Source organism: Cetorhinus maximus, chromosome 8, assembly GCF_964194155.1.
Source record: "Cetorhinus maximus chromosome 8, sCetMax3.hap1.1, whole genome shotgun sequence".
NCBI lineage: Eukaryota > Metazoa > Chordata > Chondrichthyes > Lamniformes > Cetorhinidae > Cetorhinus > Cetorhinus maximus.
This window is the reverse complement of record NC_135886.1, coordinates 81913932-81935876: the sequence shown is the minus strand read 5'-3', so window position 1 is coordinate 81935876 and position 21945 is coordinate 81913932. Positions and strand designations below refer to the sequence as shown.

Here is a 21945-nt window from a genome sequence, read left to right as displayed (position 1 = left end):
AAAAAAATTCATCTGAAGGAACTTCCAGACCTGTTGTGACCAGAATTCTGTAAGATCAACAGCATTGAGATCTTTTCAAAATTTATCCGTTTAAAAGAAACATTCCCATACTCCAGCCTCTGCAGGGACTGTGTTTGTTTTGACCCGTTCTGTGTTGCATGAGTGTGTATGGGGGTTCAAATATAATTTTTTTTAAAAAGGGGAAAATTGTTATACATCTAAATGACAGGTTGTATGTTAACCAGTTTATTAAATTGTTTTAAAAAAAGTAGTTTGTTTTATAATAAATCAATTTTTTTGTGTTTACTGATTAGAGTCTTTTTATGTTGGGAATAATGGTATCAAAGGGTAACAAATGGCCAGTTTTATGGGTAAATCAAACTTTTAAACTATTCTTATGACCTGTGGGGAAGTGATGCTAGAATTAACTGCGCGCTTTTCCCATCTTATCCACAACACTGTAACAAACAAACTAAAAGCAACATTGACTAAACACTATTTCAGTAAGCAATGTACGCACTAAACTGCAGAAAAGTTTCTCCATTTAACATTTAAAACAACCGACAATCCGCCGCCACGGTTATACTTTACTTTTCCCTGAGTGGATACCTCATTCTCTGGAAACCGGTCAAAAGCTATTCTCAGCTTTCAATGGCTTGCTTCCTCTTTCCTTTTCCAGCTTAATAATTTCTAACCTCTCAACTGACTTTCAGTGAGGTTTACCCTGGAGATTCCTCCCGTTAGTCAAAACTAGATGAACCATCCAACCTTGCTTAAATCCTCATGAACTTGGTCTTTTCAATCTGAGCGCGAGCTCCCACCCGCATTGTGCATGGTGAACAATAGAGACTGGCTGCCTTTATCTCTCTGCCTCCCTCAGATTCCCTCTGTCAGGTTCAGTGATATCTTAGAACACTCTGTAAGCCAAAACTACAATAGCTTGCTATGGACTCTTCCCCTCTCAATGCTTATCTCCATGGCAATATGAATCACACAGACCTTGTATCCAGGTAGAAATGCTGATTACCTATTTTCTAAACCCCCAACTCCATTCTATCTTGGAATTAAATAGACAGTTTAAAGCATAACCATTTATAAAGCCTGATATTCCTAACATCTCCCTGTGAGACTTGGAGACGAAAAGTCTATCCACTATTAGCTATGGTGATTGTTTACAGGTGTGATTATCTTGCATCTTTTTCCCAGTAAAACGTCCTGGGCCCCCCTTTAACTTTTAAGAACCAAGCCACCCAAACTTGTTGTCAGGCTGAATTCAGAACAGGTCACATGACCCCCTTCCTTTAATTTAGGGTAAAATAGAGGAGAGTCCCAAAACATAACACTCTTATAAAGTTTGTATTTATAGCAACATCTACATCCATTTCAATTAGTGATAAAGCAGCAGAGAACTTGCAGAGAGGTAGCTGGTGACAGAATCACAAATATCTCTGACACACATATGTTGACTTTATTTCATCAATGATGGAACTGTATGAAGACTGAGTATGGCAATTATCAAGATTGTGACTTTGCCACAAGTAAGTCTTTATCCCTTTGTCTTCCATATAGACATACAGCAAATATTGCAGGACAACATAAGGAAAATTCCTCAAGAGGACCTCATTCCTTCTGAGGAGACACCATCACAGCTCACAAAGCCATGAACCAGCACAGATACCCGCGCTTCAGTGGGTCCACTTAAGACAGTTAGTTAGGTTTTCACCTGGTGATTTATACTTCACAAGTGAACACAAACAGACACTGATGGAAAGGACAGCTGTGAGGCTGCAATATTCACCAAGCTTATCCCAGCTAGACACAGATACTGTACCTCAGGGGCCATGATTGACAAGGAGTAAGCTACTTATCAGATACATGCAGTTGTGAAATGCACACTCTCCATAATAGCATAGAGGATGGAGGATTCCAACCTGATCACAGATGAATTAGTGGCATAGGAAAAAGGGAGAATGATTGCCATGGAGTGTGTGGCCATCTCCATACAACTTCAGTTAAGGCTATCAAATGAGTCCATGCCATACCACAGCCATACAGGAGGTTTAAAGAAGGTGACCATATCAGTGGCCTTAAACACATCAATGATCTTCACCAAGCTGGCCTGCAGCAGAATGATAGGAGTGATGTGGTGTTGACCCAGGAGAGGAGTGATGGTGAACAGGAACGTGGAAGTGGGGACTTGACTCAAAGTGCTCCCACTCTTCATCCATTGCGTCATTCAGCCAGTATCCAACAAGCTGCCTCATGTCCAGATGGCAAGTTCCTGGTGGTGGAGCAGACCGCAAGATTTCACCTGTTAACGTTTTACACTAGGTGAACCTTGGTATTGGGGTATCCTTGGTAGCAGTTAGCATTTGGTCTGGCAATGAGTGCCCCAATTTCATCCCCCTCCTCTACGATCTTCTTCGTCCTCCTCAATCTGGAATCCTTTCTGCTGTGCAATGCTGTACACACCCTCGCTGGTGAGTACTGAAGGGTGTTTCTCGATCTATCTAGGCTCCTGAAGCACATCTTCAACATTCATATGGCTTGCTTGATGACACAACTTGTGGTCACGTGACTCTCGTGCTCCTGCGCCTCATTGGTAGACATGTCCTCAGAAGTGTCAGGAGCAAAACTGGAGGGGGTATATCCCTCGTCTCCTATGCCACAACTTTCTTCCACCTCAAAATTCTGCCTTAACTCTAACTTCACAACAGCACCAATGCTTTTCGATGACACCAGTGTAATGCTTCCATTTCGCACATGACCAATTCTGTGGCTTATGTGACTGAGATCGACAATATGTATCAAATTATTGACAACTTTGGAACTGAATATAGGATCCTTATAGGCAGCAGAGGAAGCAGACTTCTATTCCATCAATCGGGCCTGGACTCAAGCCCAGGTCCAATTATATAAAAGAAAAGTTTGAAGCAACTCTCATCATCTCAGTTTTGAAGTTAATTACTTAATACTTTCCAGAAAACATAATGTACTTAACGGAAAACATATACTGTAGGGAAATTAAAATGTCACAGTAAAACTTATTTCTTGTTTATCTATGATATAGTGTAAAAATATTTAGCATTCTGAAATTGTACTTTTTATATACTGCAAAAGAAATTTACTAAAATAATACATCGTTACACAAACTCTATGGTGGGATATTAGGCATTCAACAGGATAACCAGAGTTAAAGGCAGAATTATTCTCATGGTTGGTGCAGTGACTTTTAAAGAAGAATGCAACTGTAAGGGTCAAATTACTGTTAAAGGAGACATAAATACTAATCATGATGGTTAAGAATAATCCTTGCATATCTTCAATTTTGATCTTTCTTTCCTCCTCTCCATCCCTAAATTCAAACAGATTTATAGCAATTCCTCATGGGTTTTAAAAGCTCAAGGAGAAGTTCACAATTGGTCTGAAAATTTGGTCTGATACACCAACATCAGAGCTAGAAGTGAATGTACTCAGGGATCCCTGCAGCTGAGTTTCACTTCAGGTTTAGACAGGAACTTAAGAAAACATAAAACAAAAAGATACCATTGAGCCTATCAAATCCACTCATTCATAGATCATGTATAAACTACCTATCATTTACTCCATTCCACAGAACACAACTCCTCAAAGAAAATCTTCATAAAAACTCCGAGCCCCAAAAGGCAAAAGTTCAAAATATTATGGTGGGATAATAATATAGTAATATTTATCTCATCCCCAGTAATAAACTCTGACCTGCTGTTCACTAGACAATATTTTGTCCCTGTGCCTACCACCCCACTGTACAGAAGAATCATTTTGTCGTATTGGATTAGCCTAGCAAGTACCAATCCCTATTATTACCGATCCTATTTCAAACTAGATATTTATCCAACTGAACTACTGCCTTGGCTTCAACCTGTTTTCTTAGATATATGTTCTATCCTTACTGGGAGTAGGGGAATCAAAGAGTTTCTTCTGAACTCATTTCACTTATAGCTTGTTAAATTTAAATGCATATTCTTCCATTCTGAGCTGACAGTCTTAAGTCAAATAGTCTATATACATCAACATCACCTGTGCATCAGAACTTGAAAGATTGAAGGCACCTGAAAACAGTACTAGGTTTAGGCTGAATTTTTGGAAAATACATTCATTAGCTTTATCTTTGGGATAAGAGATTCTTCAAGATTTATCCTGCTGTGGCCACCCAAATACAGAAAACCCTGTAAGATTCAAACAGAAGGCCATCAATGAGAAATAGCGGGCATATCACACAGTACCTGCCGGTTGTCACCTTTGTGGATTCTACAACGGTGTGACACTTTGTTCAATTCCAGATTCTTTATTAGTGCAGCAACTGCATGTGGATTCCACTCGCAGGCATGGACAAATGCTGCACCCGCATGCATCAGAAATGGTAACGTAAAATAACCAATACCTGCAGAGGTAGAGTTAACCGAGGGACATTAATTTAATACAAATGTGGCTGATAATGATAATGAGACCAAATTACTAGTACACGATTCACAAAATATGACACTATTTTGATATTGCTTATATTTTTGATACTGGTACATTCCATGTATGATTTCCCTTTCTGAGTATCATAACACAGGGTTAGTTTTCAATTGAAATACTCATATCTAGAGTTCACATTACAAGAGTGACTACACTTCAGTGGCTATACTTCAAAGTACCTAATAGCTGTAAAATGCTTTTCGATGTCCTGAGGTTGTGAAAGGTGCAAAAGAAATGCAAGTCTTTTATTTTGTAAAATGTCATGCTGTTGAAGGAGGTTGCTCTTCTGAGGTACTGTGAGCTGGTTTACACAGGCATTCCTGTCAGCAGTAGTATCTCGACAGAAGACAAAGAAAAGGCAGATTGCCATTGGTAATGGCATATGCCACTTGTTTTGATTGTTGATTTGTATGGATCCAACCACTGAATCTCCTGCCTAGGAGTTATAAACAGAGACACCAAAGCAACTGCACATGCATTTTTGAAGTTAAACAGGCTACTATAGAAACTGCCCTGCAATATAAACAGGATAATATAAACAGTACCCACCAAGCCAGGAACCAGCACTGCAGGACAACTTCCTGAAAGAGTTCTACAAAACAACTGCACTTCATCTATTGTTACACTTGACCTGGAAGAGGCAGTGCACAGAGAGCTTTACATTACATTATTTGCTGTGGCACCTGACTTAGAAGTGAGAGAGAGAGAGAGCAAGAGAGCGAGAGTGTGTGTGTGTGTGTGTGTGTGTGTATGTGTGTTAGTGTACTATGCACAGAATGGTATAGAATATTCCATTCTCCAATCATGACCTTCCCCATCTTCAGCACTGTCATGAAGCTATTAATGTATATATTATTGGAAAATATTTTTCTTTTAAAATAGATGTTTTAGTCTGTGGGTGTGTCTTAATTGGATTAAAGCCAGCTAGTTTTGGTGCTTTGTAGTGTACTAGTTTTGAGATGTAAGAAAGGTAGAGTGCATTTGCATTTTGTTGAATAGAGCATTCAAGAAGTGGGGTGAAATCTGGCACCTAGCTAGCAGAGACCAAGCAATGGTTATATTATTAATAAAATTGGTACTATGAAAGGGATTTCATTGTTAGAAGAGGCTGGTGATACAATGAGAATTTACATTCAATGAGCTGTGCTAGGTATAAGGATAGCAGTTTTGTGTGTGTGGGGCAGAGGCAATGTAAGGTCAAAGCAGCTGTAAGCCTACAACTGTCTCCACAGGAACCAAGGTGAAAGGAATCTCATTTTGAGTTCGTAAGGTGAAAATGCTTTGCCTGGCCTGGTTAAGTCTATGGGTTGCTGTTGCCTTAATGGAGATTAGTTTGGGAATTTGTTAAAAGTTATGATACTAGTAATTTGTAGTCATGTGTATATATTTAACTTGTGTAAATTAATAAAACATTTCCTTTAGTTTAATATAAAACCTCTCGTGAATTGGCGGTCTGATTCCTGAATTTAGAGTTGCATCTCAAACATACCACTCTAAAATGTAGGTTATGACCGTTGTTTAAAGTTTCCCCCTGAGATTTTTAAATAACTCAGCTTTACCGAAAGGCTGTCTCATAACAAGTGCTAAAGGAAACTGAAAATAAACAAATAAGCTAATTATTCTAATGGTCTGCACATTGTGAAACTGCATGAATTTCTTACCTAATGGGTAATGGCAAATTGGAGAGGAGAGGATTTGCACCAAACACCAAAACATCAAAAATATATATCATATATACAATATACAAACTAAAACTTATTGTGTGTTAAGGCTGTCATCTCCTGGAGTTCACATCTAACACTTGTGTTTAAATAAATGTCATCAGGGACACTGTATGAGAAGATTCACTGATTGTGTGAGAGTTCAATTAACATAATGTGCTTTAAATTAAAATAAACTGTATCTATACCATCTATACCAAACTATATCTAAGCTCCCTTGAAATGAAGAGCAAAATGGAATTTTGCCAAGCGAGTGCCAATTGAACAAATTAATTGATAAAATGGATATGGTTTTCCTTCAAATTACCAGTTATGTTGCAGAAATAGAAGGTACCTTTCCTCTTTACAAACAGTAAGACATTATAGGATCATACAGCACAGATGGGGGCCATTCAGCCCATTGTCGGTCCATGCCATTAACTCTCAATGTTACCTGCATACAGGTCCACAACCACCTCCTCTGTGCAGTCAAAAGAGCTGACCCGGAGCTTCTCTGTGATATTTCCTGAGGAGAACATGCATTTGGTGACATCAAATGTGTACCTGTAAGAGAACAAGAGGCATGCTACAGTGATAGGGGTACAGCTGCACCAATTTTATGTGATTAGAATTATCACTTTAAGAAGCAACAACTATTTTCAGAAAAGAATATAAATGCAAAGGTCACAGCATGTTCCCGCAATCTGCCCTCAAGTATCACCACCAAAAACAGATCATGCGTTGACTTGCTTTCTCTGGGTCTTGCTGCATGAAAATAGTTCTCCAATTTGTTTAGCTAACAGTAACTTCAAAAGTGCTTCACCGAATGTGAAGCAGCTTGGACATTCTGAAGATGTGAAAATCATTAAATTTAAGTTTCTTTTTCAAACCATCCAATGAATTAAATCGTGATATGTTGAGGAGAGAACATTGTCTATATTGCAGCTGATGATATAATTCCTGGAGTTCTGAAGAAAAGTCCTTGGCCTGAAACACTGGGCCAAATCTTCCAGTCTCAGGATTGTCAGAGACCAGATGTAATACCTAAGATGCGCCTCAGGGGCCTGTGGAAGTCCGGATGCATAGACCTACGTGGGAATTGCCCGGGAAGTTTCAATTCCCCTGTTCCACAGGCTCCCCTGTGCACGTCTCCAACTCCGAGTTAGGGTCAGAGACTTTGGACAGTTCCGTGGCATTTATCTCGGTAGTTACCCAGTGAATATTAGACATTAAAACTTAGTCTAACATCCCCTAATCACCACCCCACTCCTGACTATCCTGCTAACCACCCCCCCACGACCAGACCTGACTACCACCCGCCGTCCTGACTACCCTTCAACCCCCTGACCTGACCCAACAACACCTCCCGACTTGACCACCCTCACAGCCCCACCTGACTACACCCAAACCACCCGAATATCCCCTCCAACCACCTGACTACCCGCCCGACCACCCTACTACCCCCTGACCTGACCACACCTCCCTACCTGACCCAATTATCCTACCAACCACCTGACTACCCACCCAACCTGACTATCCTCCTGATCACACAAGATGAAAACTCTGACCTGACTACCTCCCCCAACCTGACTACCTACTCATCCACCTACCCCTTACCCAATTACCCACCCATTTACCCATCTCACCCAGCCACCTCACCCACGTAGCCCTTACTCAGCTTACCCAGCTATCCCACTATCCACTTAACCCTTACCCACCCAGACCCCTGCCCATTTACCTACCTATCTCACCTACCTACTTATCTCACACACCTACCCATTCACTAACATTCAAACTGGAACTTACTATTCGGCAGCTAGGTACCCTAAAAAGGGGGTGTATCTTGTCTTCACCCGACTGCTCCGACTGAGTTCTCCAATGGACCCTGCGCTGCGCTTGGAACCCAGGCTTGGAAGACCTGGCAGAAATGCGCAGCAGCGTTGAGTTAGAGGAATTTACGAATGCAGCAACTATCTAATCATGTTGCTGCTGCTACTTGGAAGATCTGGGCAGTTAACTATGTTTCTATCTCCACAGATACTGCCAGGCCTGCTGAATATTTACAGTATTTTTTGGTTTTATTTTAATTCCTGGAATTGTCTATTCTAAATTTGATATTCGCTGATCATTCAGTGAATCAATCCACTGAGTAGCTGAGCTTTAAAGACCACCAAGATTTGGTCTTCAATTCTCAATTTGAGAGCAATAGGTATCATCTTAGTTTGAGAGCAGTAGGGGTGCCACCATTGTCCTCAGTAAATAGGTGTCAAGTGAGAATAGGATTGAGTTTGCTGTGATGTCCTAGGTTGAAAGCAACATCACAACAGATAGTGAGTCCATAGAAAAGAAGATTGTTAGGAGGGAGTTTCAGAATGTGGTACCTAGATAGAGGAAAGCTTTGCTGTTAAGTGAAGAATATTGGGGACTGCACTGGAGTCCAGAACTGAAGGACAATTGGATGTTAGGCTGAGGTTGGAGGAAGTTGCAGAGGTAGAGTGGGGAAAAAGCCCTGGAGGAATTGGTAAACTGAGAAAAAATTATAGGCTCCTGTGTTTCAGAAGTAGGTAATGGATTTGCAGCCAGGAATCTACTGATTTTAACCTCCTCGCTCTTATAGTTGTGAATGGTATTAAAGCAAAACACTTTGAATACTGGAAATAAAAACAGAGAATGCTGGAAATACTCAGCAAGTCTGGCAGCTTCTGTGGAGAAAGAAACAGAGTTAGTGCTTCAGGTCGATAAGCCATCAGCCTGAAATATCAACTCGGTTTTTCCCTCCACGGATTCTGCTGCGTATTTCCAGCATTTTCTGTTTTTAATATAGTCGTGAATAGTGGTAGACAATAAAACAATTGGAAGAAGAGGGTTCATTAATATCCTCATCCTCACTGATGGAGGGGCCCAGCATATTGGTGCAAAAGACAAGGCTGAAGCATTTGTGACCATCCTTAGCCATAAGTGCTGAGTGGAAGATCTGTCCCGGCCTCCTCCTGAGGTGCTCAGTGTTACAGGTGCCAGTATTCAGCCAAATAGACTCACTTCATGTGATATCAGGATACTGCTAAGCAAAGGCTATGGGCCCTGACAACATTCTGTCTGCAGTGCTGAAACCTTGTGCTCCTGAATTAGCTGTGCCCAGCCAGTACAGCACTGGCATTTACCCAGCAAAGTGAAAAACTGTATATCCTGTCCAGAAAATACAGGACAAATCTAATCCAGCCAATTAGCGTCCCATCAACCTACTCTCAATCATCACTAAGGTGATGGAAGATGTTGTTGACAGTGTATCAAGCAGCATTTATTCACTGCTCACTGATCCTCACTTTACGTTTAGCCAGGACCTCAAAACCTAATTAAAACTTTGCTACAAACATGGACAAAGAAGCTGAATTCCAGATGTAAGGTGAGAGTGGTAGCTCTTAATATCAAGGTAGCATTTGACCAGCTTTGCATCAAAGGGCCCTAGTAAGATTGAAGTGAAATGGAATTGGGGGGAAAACTCTCCACTGGCTGGAGTCATACCTAGCACAAAAGAAGATGGTCCTGTTTGTTGAAGCTCAGTCATCTCAGACTGAGAACATTGATGCAGGAGTTCCTCAAGGGAGTGTCCTTGGCCCAATCATCTTCAGCAGTTTCATCAATGACTTTCCCTTCAACATAAGGTCAGAAGTGGGGATTTCCACTGAAGGCTGCAGTGTTCAGTTCCTGTTGCAACTCCTCAAATAATATAGCAGTCTGTGGTCACATGCAGCAAGACCTGGGCAACATCAGCCTTCAACATAAGTGGTAAGTACAATTTATGCTACAGAAGTGCTAGGCCATGATTATCTCCAACGTGAGAGTCCAACCAGCTCCTTTTGACATTCAGCCATCATCGAATGCCCCACCATCAACACCCTAGGAGTTATCACTGACCAGAAACCCAGCTGGACTATCCATACTGTGGCTACAAGAGGTCAGAGGTTGGGAATTCTGTGGCGAGTAACTCACCTCCTGACTCCCCAGTGCCTTTCCACTATCTACAAGGCACAAGTCAGGAGTGTGATGGAATACTCTGCGCTTGCCTGGATACATGTAGTTCCAACAATGCTTAAGAACCTATAAACTTATTCAGGACAAAGTAGCCCGCTTGATCAGCATCCCATCCATCACCTTAAATATTCAGTCTCTCCATTTCTGGCACTCCGTGGCTATAGCGTGTATCATCTACAAGATGCACTGCAACAGCTTGTTAAGGCTTTTTCAAAGCACCTCCCAAATCTGTAACTGCTACAACCTAGAAGGATAAGTGCAGCAGGCGCATCGCCAAGCTCCCCTCCAAGTCGCACACCATCCTGACTTGGAAATTTATCATCATTCCTTCATTGTCACTGGGTCAAAATCCTGGAACTCCCTTTCTAATAGCACTGTGGGAGTACCTTCACCACGTGGACTGTAATTGTTCAAGAAGGTGACTCACCGCCTCAAGGGCAATTTACGGATGGGCAGTAAATACTCACTTTGTCAGTGATACCATATCTTGTTGACTTAAAGAAAAAAGGTTGTTAAGAGACTTTACAGTAATTACATAGTTGCTCATCATTTCTGGTAAAAATCTTTCTTCAGCATGCAGTCTCAGGTTCAGGGTCATATTTCTCCATGATCACTTTGACTTGCTGCTGGTGGATAGATTGTTCATGATTTTTAAAGATAAAATGTCTGTCTGCTCACTTGAGGTAAACTCATTCCTTTTCTGCCGCATTTTTTCTCACTTAGTCTTCCACAGTCCAACTGTACACAAGTGCATGGAAAAACAACTTGCTTCCCTAAATCTACCAATGCAGAAACTGACCATTGGGGGAAGGGGCTGAAGATAACCCTCACTTCCTTCCTGCTAGTAAGGAAACACTTAGCTGTTGCTTCAGGTCTTGTTAAAAATCACAACTCAATGTGTGAAACTGAAATTTCACCCCATCATTACATGGCACCATACATTAATGCTGGATCACACTGCCAACTTTGAATAATTGGTCCATTTATTTCTCCACCGCACTATATTGTATAATGGAACACTGTTTTTAAGGTTCTGCTTCTCATCGAATCATTTCTCTATTTTTTGTCCTTACATGTTTAACTGCACTTGTACCATACTGTACTACTCTCAACTTTCAGCTACAAGTTAACACAATAGAGGCCATGGGTGAGTCACTGTGCAATTATTGTCTTTCCCGATGTAGGAACTTCTTGACCTCTATTCATAGGGCAGAATTTTTCCCGCGTCCGGTGGGCTTGACAGGTGCAGTCGGGAATCTGACCGCTGTCCGTGATCAGGTGAGCATTGTCATTTTATGCAGGTGGGCCAATTAAGGCCCACCCAGTGTAATATGTGAGTGGTAGCACTCAGCGCTACCTGTGCGAGCAGGGGGAGGAGGGAGAGTTGGGGCCAGTGCTCTTTTGCGTATGCATGCGAAAGAGCGCTTCAATCTCCCTGAGGCACGGAGCTGCCTCAGGGAGATTGAAGAGCTTTTGAAAATAATGAATAAAATCAATAAAAATTCAATGAAGCATGTCCCCTCACGTGACTGTGTCACATGAGATGGGACATATTTTTATTTTTCAGGGAAACTTTTTATTTAATTCATAAAAGCTTTAGGAAACCTAATCCCGCTCGTGGATGAGGTTTCCTAAAAAATGTAAAGGCCGCTTGGCCTTTTCGCCTGCCCACCAACCAACCAACCAACCAACCGTAAAGTTGGACGGGCAGCGTTAACTTAACATTAATTAATTCGTGAATGGCCTTAACAGGATTTTTAATTATCGGTGCGCGTTCGCCAAACGAAACATCGCGAGACAGCGTGATGACGTCGGGACGCATGCCCGATGTCATTTTACGCGCCGGCGTGTCGGGCCTGCCCCCGCATGCCGACTGAAAAATCCTAGCCATAGTCTCTCCTAAAGATACAGGGGGTGAATTTGGTCAATGCCAGCATCTTATAGCAAATCAGCAACTGATTTTTCACTGCACCCAATCTTCTTTCCATTTAAGTTCACAATGATAGTTCAACTCTTTTTGGAAATCATTTCCTAGTCCAATGGTCACATTTACTTGGTTTGAAATTAAAAATCTTGGCAAACATTTTCCAAATCAATGAATAATAAAAACTGGCATGTTGAAAAATCAGTCACCAATTTGCTTTGAGCTTGTTTCATGTTGCTGGCATAGACCATTTTCATCTCCACAGTTGAGATATAGAAGTCAGAAGAATCTCAGGTTAAATCTTTTCCTGCCTCTGTGAAGTGCAAGACACTATGTTGTACCACAATTACTAAAGTCTGTTTAATTTATGGAATAAATTTATTTTACACACATAAGGATCATCACTGAGAAAAAGCCAGTCAGGGCACCTACACTTATTAGCAATGTTGCCTGTGCATACAATGAACTTTTAAGTTCTTTGGGAGTTGGGTTGTAATTGAAGTTTATTTATTCTGCTCTGACCTGATGCTGTTGTCAATGTGGTGAACCCAGGCATCATCCCCCAGCAGTAAAGTCACCTTTGGAGTCCGAAAGCCATCAGCTGATACTCTGCCAGCTTTTGCAATGCGTTTTGCTCCAAGTGCATTAGCAACCACCATCCATACTTCTGGCTCTGCAACACAAGGAACAAAGATAAAGCCAGGGCATTTTTAAAGTTAATTTAGTTCTATGTCAAGGATCAATAAAAATAACAGCTTTTGAATTTCATGTTACTTAACTCTATTTGCCTCCCTTCATTTCAGCCCCCATGTCATGAATCACTCTGCAGCTAAGGTTATAGACAAAGCACATGGAGACTTTACCTGATTTTATTTTCTCTGTCTCTGCTCTGCCAGACCCCCGTCGCCTGGATTAAATTCTGCCCCTTGAGTGTAATAGCATACTATATTTTATATATATTTTATATATTGAGCAACTGAAGTCTTTTTAAGCATCTTTCATCTCCAGTGCAGGCATGAAGATATTACGAGTTTTAAAACTATATTTTTAAAATTGACACAACAATTTTTAAGATGGGTGACAACATATCATGTGACTTTGGCATTATCGACTCCAGACAGAACAGAAACCCAGCAAATATCTCATTAAAATATGAACAATCTCAGCTACTTGTGAAACTCAAATTTTTTTGTCAAGGATGAACTGTAAACAAAACGAAGCTATCACATATCAGCCAATCTGTCATCCCGGCCCATAAGAGCAATCAAAACTCATTGTCCTATTCATGAAAGGCATTCAAACAGTAATTTGAATTGAACGGGTCACTCAATTAAAACGACCTTGGCTTTCTCAAAAGCTCTCAATGTGCGAAAGGCTAAAACACAGGATATGAAGAAAAACAGCCCACTACTCTTTTCTAGGAGGACAATTTTGGACCTGTAATTAGTCACATGATTTAAGGTAGCCCAAGTTTGTTATCTTTTTAAAAAAAAAATAACAGCAGAAGCTGTTCAAATCAGAAACATCATCTGAAAAGCCATCGAACCAGCTGCAAGATAGCGCAGCCAAGGTAAAACCTTGAAAGAGGGAAAAGGAATCTCCCCCTAACCTGTTCTGACTTCAAATTCATCTGAGAAGCAGCATCCTGGAAATTTGACGACAAGAAGCATCGCAGCTTACTGAGATTCCACTGCTTTTCAAGACTGCCACTCCAACTAAATTATCAATTCAACTGAGAAACTACAGGCCTGCTATGAAAGAGACTGAAATCAGTGCAACTTGTAATTGTATTGTTTTCTTCTTAATCTGTATCTCATTGCTCTGTGTGTGTGCGCGCACATGTGTGGTAGCATGTGACATCATGTTAAAACCTCCAGGGCAAGTGTGTGACAATAAATAATCTTTATTTTTCAAATCCACGAAAGCTTGCTGCTGGAAATAATTTAAATTGGGACAACCACTCTGAGGGGAAAGAAATACGTACTAACCTCACACATTAAAACACCTAAATTCTGTCATTGACAGCATCTAAAGGGATTTATTTGTCTTTGTTGATCAAAAATAGATTGGTTTGTATCAAAAATATCATTTTTATCTCTCACCATTTCTGGGATTGTGTACCTTCCAGGCCTCGACATGGGCTACCCAAGGATCGTTAGCAAATGGTCAAGAGCAGCTGAAGCATGATTCTGACTGATCTTTATTCCATCCCTGCAACAAAGCACCTGGGCTTGTATTTTTTACCCTCCACTAATTTTAGTGAAAATAAATAGATACGAGTATACCTTATACCCCGGCTATATTTTCACCCATCTGAGGTTCCAACTTGCTATTTGCTCCAATATTATGTGATGGCATTATTCTTGTATCCAGCTGGATGCACAATGCAGTGAAGAAAATATTTTTTTTATTTGTTCATGGGCATCACTGGCTATGCCAGCATTTATTGCCCATCCCTAATTGCCCACATTGCTGGAGACACATGTAGGCAAGACTAGGTAAGGACAGCGGATTTCCTTCACTAAAGGACTTTATTGAGCCAGATGGGTTTTAATAACAATCAGCAATGGTCATTTCTTAATTCCAGACTTTTACTGAATTCAAATTTCACCATCTGCCATGGTGGGATTCGAACCCAGGTCCCCAGAACATTACCCTGGGTCTTTGGAATACTAGTCCAGTGACAATACTATTATGCCACCACCTCGCCAATGGTGCATGAGGCCGCACACTGCACTTTACCTTTGCAGTTCCAAAGCATGAGAAAAAAGTCGGAGGAGGTAAGTAAGTATGTTTGTGCAAATTATCCAATTGTGACTTTTATAAATTTGCTCATATAGTTTGGGCAGTGGTTTAGTCATTCATTACTGCTCTCAGCTACATAGCAATGCAGAGGTCCCTCAAGAAAGAAAAACATATTAGCAGATTCCTGGCTGCATGCCAAAGACCAGTTGAGGAAAGCATTGGTGGACACTCTTTGCTGACCTTGTCTAGTGAGTGAATTGAGGAGGAAAGAAAATATAGTGAGTTAGCAAAAAGATAATCCAAAGAAAAATCACAGTAATATCCCTAGGACTGAGGTTACCAGAATAATTTATGATGCAATGTTCTCTACAAACAGTTTGTGCCTCAAGTCTTACCCAATGTTTTCCAGATATCTGCCTGGAATGCATTTTCATTCAGAACAATCATGTCACCGTGTCTCTTCCACACTTGAGGCAGGTCGTGACTCAGTTGGTCATTCCACAGCACTCCACTACGCTTCACTAACTCAGAGAGCTCCTCCTGTAGTCGTTGGTGGCAGGATTTTACTGAAGACTTCTTGGATGATATTGGGTTCTGAAAGATTAGGAAGCAGTACTGAGAGAAAAGCAGGTGCATATAACAATTGATTATAGGAGATATATTTAAAACAGAATTGAAGTTACTAAAAGAGGTCAGTTATTTACTGCAACATAATTGTCTGCTGTCCACTAGGTAGGAAATTGGCTAGAGGTTATCACCATAGTACTGGCCATACTTCCATGCCTTCATTCATGCTACTTTCCTGTTTAACTAATGCTCCATTAAATAAAGAGCACTCACCACCATGCCAGACGTGTTTTTTCCCCCTTACTCTGGAAAACATTGACTCTTATCTGGGTACAATTTCGCACTTTTAGGCAACACTCCAATGTCATTTTTCATGTGTGAGCCCAGATAAGTAATACCAACTGGTACTCAGCTACTGAGGCCATCCTGATCAGCCAAGCCTGTTCATATTCTCATTTCACGCTCCTATATACAATCAATTTCCAGCAAGTCATTGTGGATACAAATCAGGAGTTGAAAGCATTCCTCCATAACTGCAAGACCTCAGTTGCTACCCCAGCTGTATCAGAAAACACAGCACAGATTAAAGATTCACCTGGGGCAGAATTTTGCCCTTGGCGTGCAGGATCGGCAGGGGCAGTTGGGAAGCTGACCGTTGCCTGCGATAGGCAGCACTCTGCAACTTTATGCTGGCAGGCCAATTAAGGCCTGCCCAGCATGATACGCGGCTTGTGAATGAGCGAGAAGGGGCAGGGGGGCGGGGGCATGATGTCCACCGGGTCCAATGGCGACCCGGTGGCCGATTTCAAAAGCAGCCTTGGCCGCCCCTGGAAGGCTGCCACGAAAGGACGCTGAAGTTGGCACAGTGGAATCCATTGCAGGTGGACACGGCAGGCAGGAGGGCAGGTCAGCCCTGCGTTTTTCAGGCGTGCCCCACTGACCCCCTGGACGAAGTGGCAGTGAGGAGAGAAACCCTTGTACCCAGGGACGGGAGGAGGAGGCCCCCCACCTCACCAAAAAGGCCTGGGATGTGGTGGCATCTGGGGTCAGCAGCCACGACGTGGTGAGGGGCACATGAGTGCCGTGCCGGAAGCACTTTACTGATCTCCTGCGATCGGGAAGGGTGAGTACCATGTTGGCATGGGTCATTTTGCAGAACAGGTAAGAGCTGCCCAGTCCCCAGTGGACCTCAGAGGTGTTACAGTGCGAGTGGCAAATTTCAATGAGGCAGGATCTGGCCAAGGAGGTGAACCCTGGCTACTTGGACTGAGTGCCTTGTGGCTCCAGGGTCACGAATCAGCTGTGCCCTGCAAGGTATTCCTCAGGTGGGGTTGGCCAGGCTGCAATGGCGCTGCAGGTAGAGAGTGGACTAATCAATGCTCCTCTGTCCTTTCAGGAGAAAACATCCCATAACAATATTGAGAGGTCACAGACTGATGGGGGACCCCCACACCTCCTCATCTTCACGCGCTATGAGCAGGAGGCCCTGGAGCTGGAGAGATGCCATGCACCTTGGTCAAGCGACCACAGTGAAGTTGGGGTGCCAGAGGAAGGTAAGAGTGCAGTGCACTGAGGTAAGAATGTCCATTAATGCAACCATTCCAGTGTAATCTCTATATTGATGTGAGCCTCGAGCCTGGAATCCCCATTGATAATCAAAACACGAGGGCACCATGGTGCATATCTCAGTCTCATCAGGGTGCTAGGCATGCACAGTGACAGTGTCATGACTTAAACTAATGACATGTCCTTCTTCTCCCTTTTAGGTTCACCAGCAAGCAGTCGTCATGAGAAGCGTGAAGGCCCACCCCTGACCCCTGAGGACCACCACCACGCTCACCATGCAACTGCACCACACCCTCTCCGTGAAGCAGGCACCAGCGCAGATACCAACACCTCGGTGGGCATAAGATCACCGTCTAGAATATCGGTGCACATTGGTGAGGGCACTTCATACTTACTTGAGGTGTAAGTGGAGGCAGAGAGTGCCCAGGGCACCAGCAGTTGGAGGACTGCTGGGGACCAGGGCAAAGCTCAGTCGATGGCTACTGATGGGTCTGTGGAGTCGTCCATGAGGCAGCAGATGCTGGATGTGCAGCAGGGTGCAGGAGGATCTGGTGGAGATACATGAGGGAATGTGTGTCATGGTGTCCATTGCAGAGAAGTCCTTGCGGAACATAAGCACTGTGTTGAGCCTCATGGATGAGCCAATGCCTCCTCCATGGAGAGAGTGGCGACTCTCATGGAGAGGTTCCTCCAGGGGCTCAATCAGGGGTTCCTGTGGATGCACTCGGACCTGCAAGCCCCCACACCGGCAATGACCTCAGCTGGGCACCCAGTTAGGTGCCCGTCCATCAATGGTGAGCAGGGAGGTCCAGAGCGACCTCACGTTGGCGCACGAACTGCCTGTCGTCTCTGCGGGCTCCACTCAGAGCACTCCAGATGACAGCAGCAGCTCCTCCACCCCTCTGCCAATGACATGGCATCTGATGAGGCTGTGGCAACTGGGGAGATGTCAGCCGTGGCACTGGTCGTTCCTTCCCATGCGGGGCCAGCACAGGCTCCATAGGTCAGAGGACGCCCGCCAAGGTCATCAAGACCAACAAGACAACAGAGTGAGCAGGCTGTCTCCAATGCCAGTGACAGAGAGGGAGGAGCACCTGGACGTAGCACTCGCAAGTGAAAACTTAAAAGTATCTTAAGCACAACACGGCCTATTGGTGCCCTCATCTTTCGATTATCGATGGAGATTCCAGGTTTGAGGCTCACATCAATATAGAGATTATAATGGAATGATTGCAATAACAGACATTCTCACCTCAGTGCACTGCACTCTTACTTTCCTCTGGCACCCCAACCTCACTGCGGCCGCTTGACCAAGGTGCATTGTGTCTCTCCAGCTCCAGGGCCTCCTGCTCGTAACGTGTGAGGATGAGGTGGTGTGGGGTTCCCACGCCAGTCCGTGATATTTTGTTCTCCCATTTTTCTTTACATTTTTTCATGGATAATGTTAATTTCAGCAATGTTTCAAAGTGTGTCTCCTGAAACTTTATTGCAAAGGCACGTAGTGTATGTTGTTGACCAAGGAAATGGTCCTGTCAGGGATCGAGTATGGGGCCTGCCGCCCTGGCATGTGGCGGTGGTTCTTACTTGGTAGTCTAGCTGAAGGAGCGTTGGATCAAAGTCTCCCGGATGTCGCTGCCTCCTTGTAGGTTACCCAAGTCTGCGTGTATGACCTCAGTGATCTCCTCAACGTGCTCGTCCTCAGACTCACTACTGGACTCATCATCTGTTGCCTGTGCAACTGCGTCAAGATCTTCTTCCTCCACTGCATCCCCTCTTGCCAGTGCCAGATTGTGGAGAGCGCAGCATGCAACCACTATCAGTGACACAGTCTGGGGGGTACTGCAGTGCACCTCTGAATGGTCCAGACATCGGAAGCGCATCTTGAAAATACCTATGGCTCTCTCTAACACCGCCCTTGTGGAGGCATGGCTCCTGTTGTACCGCTGCTCGGTTTCTGTTCTTAGGTGGCAGAGGCGTCATGAGCCACCTTTTGAGGGGATAGTCATCGTCATCCAGCAGCCATCTATCCAGTCGGGCTGGAGCACTGAAGAACCTCAAGACTTAGGAGTGCCTTGGGAAGTAAACATCATGGGAGCTGCCAGGGTACCTTGCACACACTTGCAGAGTCTGCATCCTGTGGTCACACACTTTCTGCACGTTCATGGGGTGGAATCCCTTCCTGTTGACGAAGGCACCCGGCTCATCCGCTGGCGCCTTGATGGCCACATGTGTGCAGTCGATTGCACCCCGGACGTGGGGGAACCCAGCAATTGCTGCAAAGCCTCTGGCTCGCTCAGCCTGGCTGGCCTCGTCCGTGCAGAAATGAATGAAAGTCAATGTACGGCTGAACAGAGCTTCTGTCACTATCTTTCAGCAACTGTGGACAGCTGATTGAGACACTCCACACAGATCCACCACTGACCTCTGGAAAGAGACAGAGGCATAGAAGTTGAGGGTCACTGTGACCCTTAGTGCCACTGGCATGGGGTGTCCACCCACATAGTCGGAGCTGATCTCAGGGCCGATCCTCTGACAAATGGAGGTCACTGTCTCCCTTGAAAGGCGGAGCCTCCTTTGGCATTGCACCTTGGACATACTGAGGTAGCTGCATCCCCTCCTGTAAACCCTGGCAGCAGGATAGTGGCATCTTCTGCGGCCCCTTCCCCCTTGGACTTCCTGTTGCCTCTGCGCCCCTTGTGCCTGTGCCTCTCCTCCCACACATCGCTCCCATGGAAGCTGCATAGGGACACCGGGTCTCTTCTCCCTTCTAGCCCTCTCTTCCTCCTCAGAGGAAGATCAGGGACAGAATTTTTAGCTCGGCAGGTTATCTCCTCCTCAGAGGATGTGCCTCCAGTGGAGACCACAATCCCCATTACCAGGGTGAGGGAAGACAGTCTGATACTTGGAAGGGCCCATGCGGTGTGAATCCTCCGGCAGCCTGGAAAACAACACTGAGTCCTGTACTGAAGCCTCGAAATTCTCTGAATGCAGCTCTGAAGCGAAATGAAGCTGTCCTGTTCACAGAAGCAACCAGCAGCATGATATCCTGCACTCCTCACTAATCACTTTGACAAGGCCACAGACCCCTCTTATCCCGCCCGTGGACGAGGTTTTGCAAATTGTTGCCTGCCCATGCGACAGCCTAAAAATCGCATGGGCTACGTAAAATTGGAGACAATTGGTCTCTCAAGGGCCCTAACTGGCCACTTAATTAATGGTGGGCGTGTCTCTGTCTCCATTGCGCGTCTGCCTAGTGAAATATCGGGAGAGTGCGCATTGATGTCGGCACGCTTGGCCAATGTCAACGTGCTTTATTTAACACTCAAGTGAGTTGGGCGCCTGCCCGCCACCGAGCTAAAAATTCTGTCCCTGATCTTTGAATTAGTGACACTCAATAAGTCACTGAAGGAACTGAGGCTATGTAATGACAAGGAGGGTAAACAAAAGCCTTGCTTTTTTCTTCATGGCAAGTTAAGTAGTGTGTCCCACCACAGTGTAAACTGACAGGAGCTCCATATTTAGAACATTCGCCATGAATGAAACTCACCAAAATGTTAATTTTTCTTTATTCTGAACAAATCAAATTAATGCTGTTACATATATGATGCTAATAGTGATGAACAGGAACTAAGTCATCCACTTTTCACCAATTTGGTTTGCAAACTTTGTGGGTTACGTGTATGCTAGTGTATTTATTGTATACAGTTCATAAATTTACCTTGCTTGAGTTATTTCTCAAAGCAACTGCCAAATGATACACCAGTTCCTTGCAATCGCTTTCCAAGCCTTTGTTATTCCAACATTTGTGAAAGCTCAAACACTCGAGCTGTTGGGTATGCCAGTGGGGAGGGAAATCCTACCTTCATTTTTGTGAAAGTGCAAGTACTTCCTGGAGCCACAGTATCACCCAGGTTGAGAGGGTGGAGCTGACTGAGTTTATTGCAAAGCACAGGCAATGCCACTGAGCCATCGAGTTGCTTCTGGAGGCGATAGGCTGTGTCCAAAATGCCATTTGTCTCCAAATACTGTCTGTTAAGAGGAATAAAATTAAAGGAGGTTAACAACACCTTCTGATGTAAGGGTGAAGGAAGACTGCAGATTTAATGGGCTAACAGCACTCTGCAAATCTTAATGTTTAATGGGTCTCTTTTTAAAAATCTGATGCTAAGTTCAAATAAACTATAATTTTATTTGTCCCACTGAACCCCACTCTGTTGTCAAATATTTGCTCATAGAATAATCAGCCAGGTGTCAAAACATGGCATATAAGCAAGGCCATTGAAAAATTGCAGAAGATGGTGGCAAAAATTACAGGAATTTCCTTCCTTTCTTGCAGCGATATAGTAGGCCATTGTGGAGATATTTTGGTCTCTGTTGCTATACATCTGCTTGTTAAATTGTTTCATTGAATGTTGCTTATTAATCTTTTCTCCACTGCTACTTCATGCTGGCACATATATTTATCCTGCACCTAACTTTTTGACACTCTTCCCCATTCCCCCTTCTCAGTTCTTCTCATGTTTATTCCTTTCAAGAGATCAGAATTACCCCCTGAAGCAGCAAAATCGAAAGGCAGGAGCTGAGGAGGAGGAAATCAGGAAACAGAGTTGGTGGATTTTCAGGGGTTTTGCAATAAAAATGTGGACACAAATGTCTAGAATCCATACTTAAAACATCAGTAAAAAGCATTTATTTCATAACAAGAGAAGAAACATATTTAAAAAATGAAATTTGAAGCATATTCTTTTACTCAAGATATATATTTTTCAGAGATTTGCATTAAAGGAGGTGGCTGGTCAGTCCTGTGTAGATTACCTACCTTAAGACATACAGAAATTACATCTATTTTTTTCTAACTTTTCGAATTCCAATTTATGGGGTTTCTCTGTAGATTGCTCCACTTGGCAT

The 21945-nt window shown here is 43.4% G+C and overlaps 1 protein-coding gene across 3 annotated transcripts in view; it reads right to left on the bottom strand.

Moving 5' to 3' along the window:
* The window catches only part of tyw2 (tRNA wybutosine-synthesizing protein 2), a 32950-nt gene that overhangs the window by 5420 nt on the left and 5585 nt on the right, over nucleotides 1-21945 (bottom strand). For all 3 annotated transcript variants that reach the window (XM_078547172.1, XM_078547171.1, XM_078547174.1), the window contains exons 3-7: nucleotides 20898-21066; nucleotides 15300-15498; nucleotides 12682-12832; nucleotides 6658-6767; nucleotides 4266-4423 (exon numbers count right to left, since the gene is read on the bottom strand). In XM_078547172.1, coding sequence (XP_078403298.1) covers nucleotides 4266-4423; nucleotides 6658-6767; nucleotides 12682-12832; nucleotides 15300-15498; nucleotides 20898-21066 — 787 coding nt within the window. The remainder of the gene's footprint in view (nucleotides 1-4265; nucleotides 4424-6657; nucleotides 6768-12681; nucleotides 12833-15299; nucleotides 15499-20897; nucleotides 21067-21945) is intronic.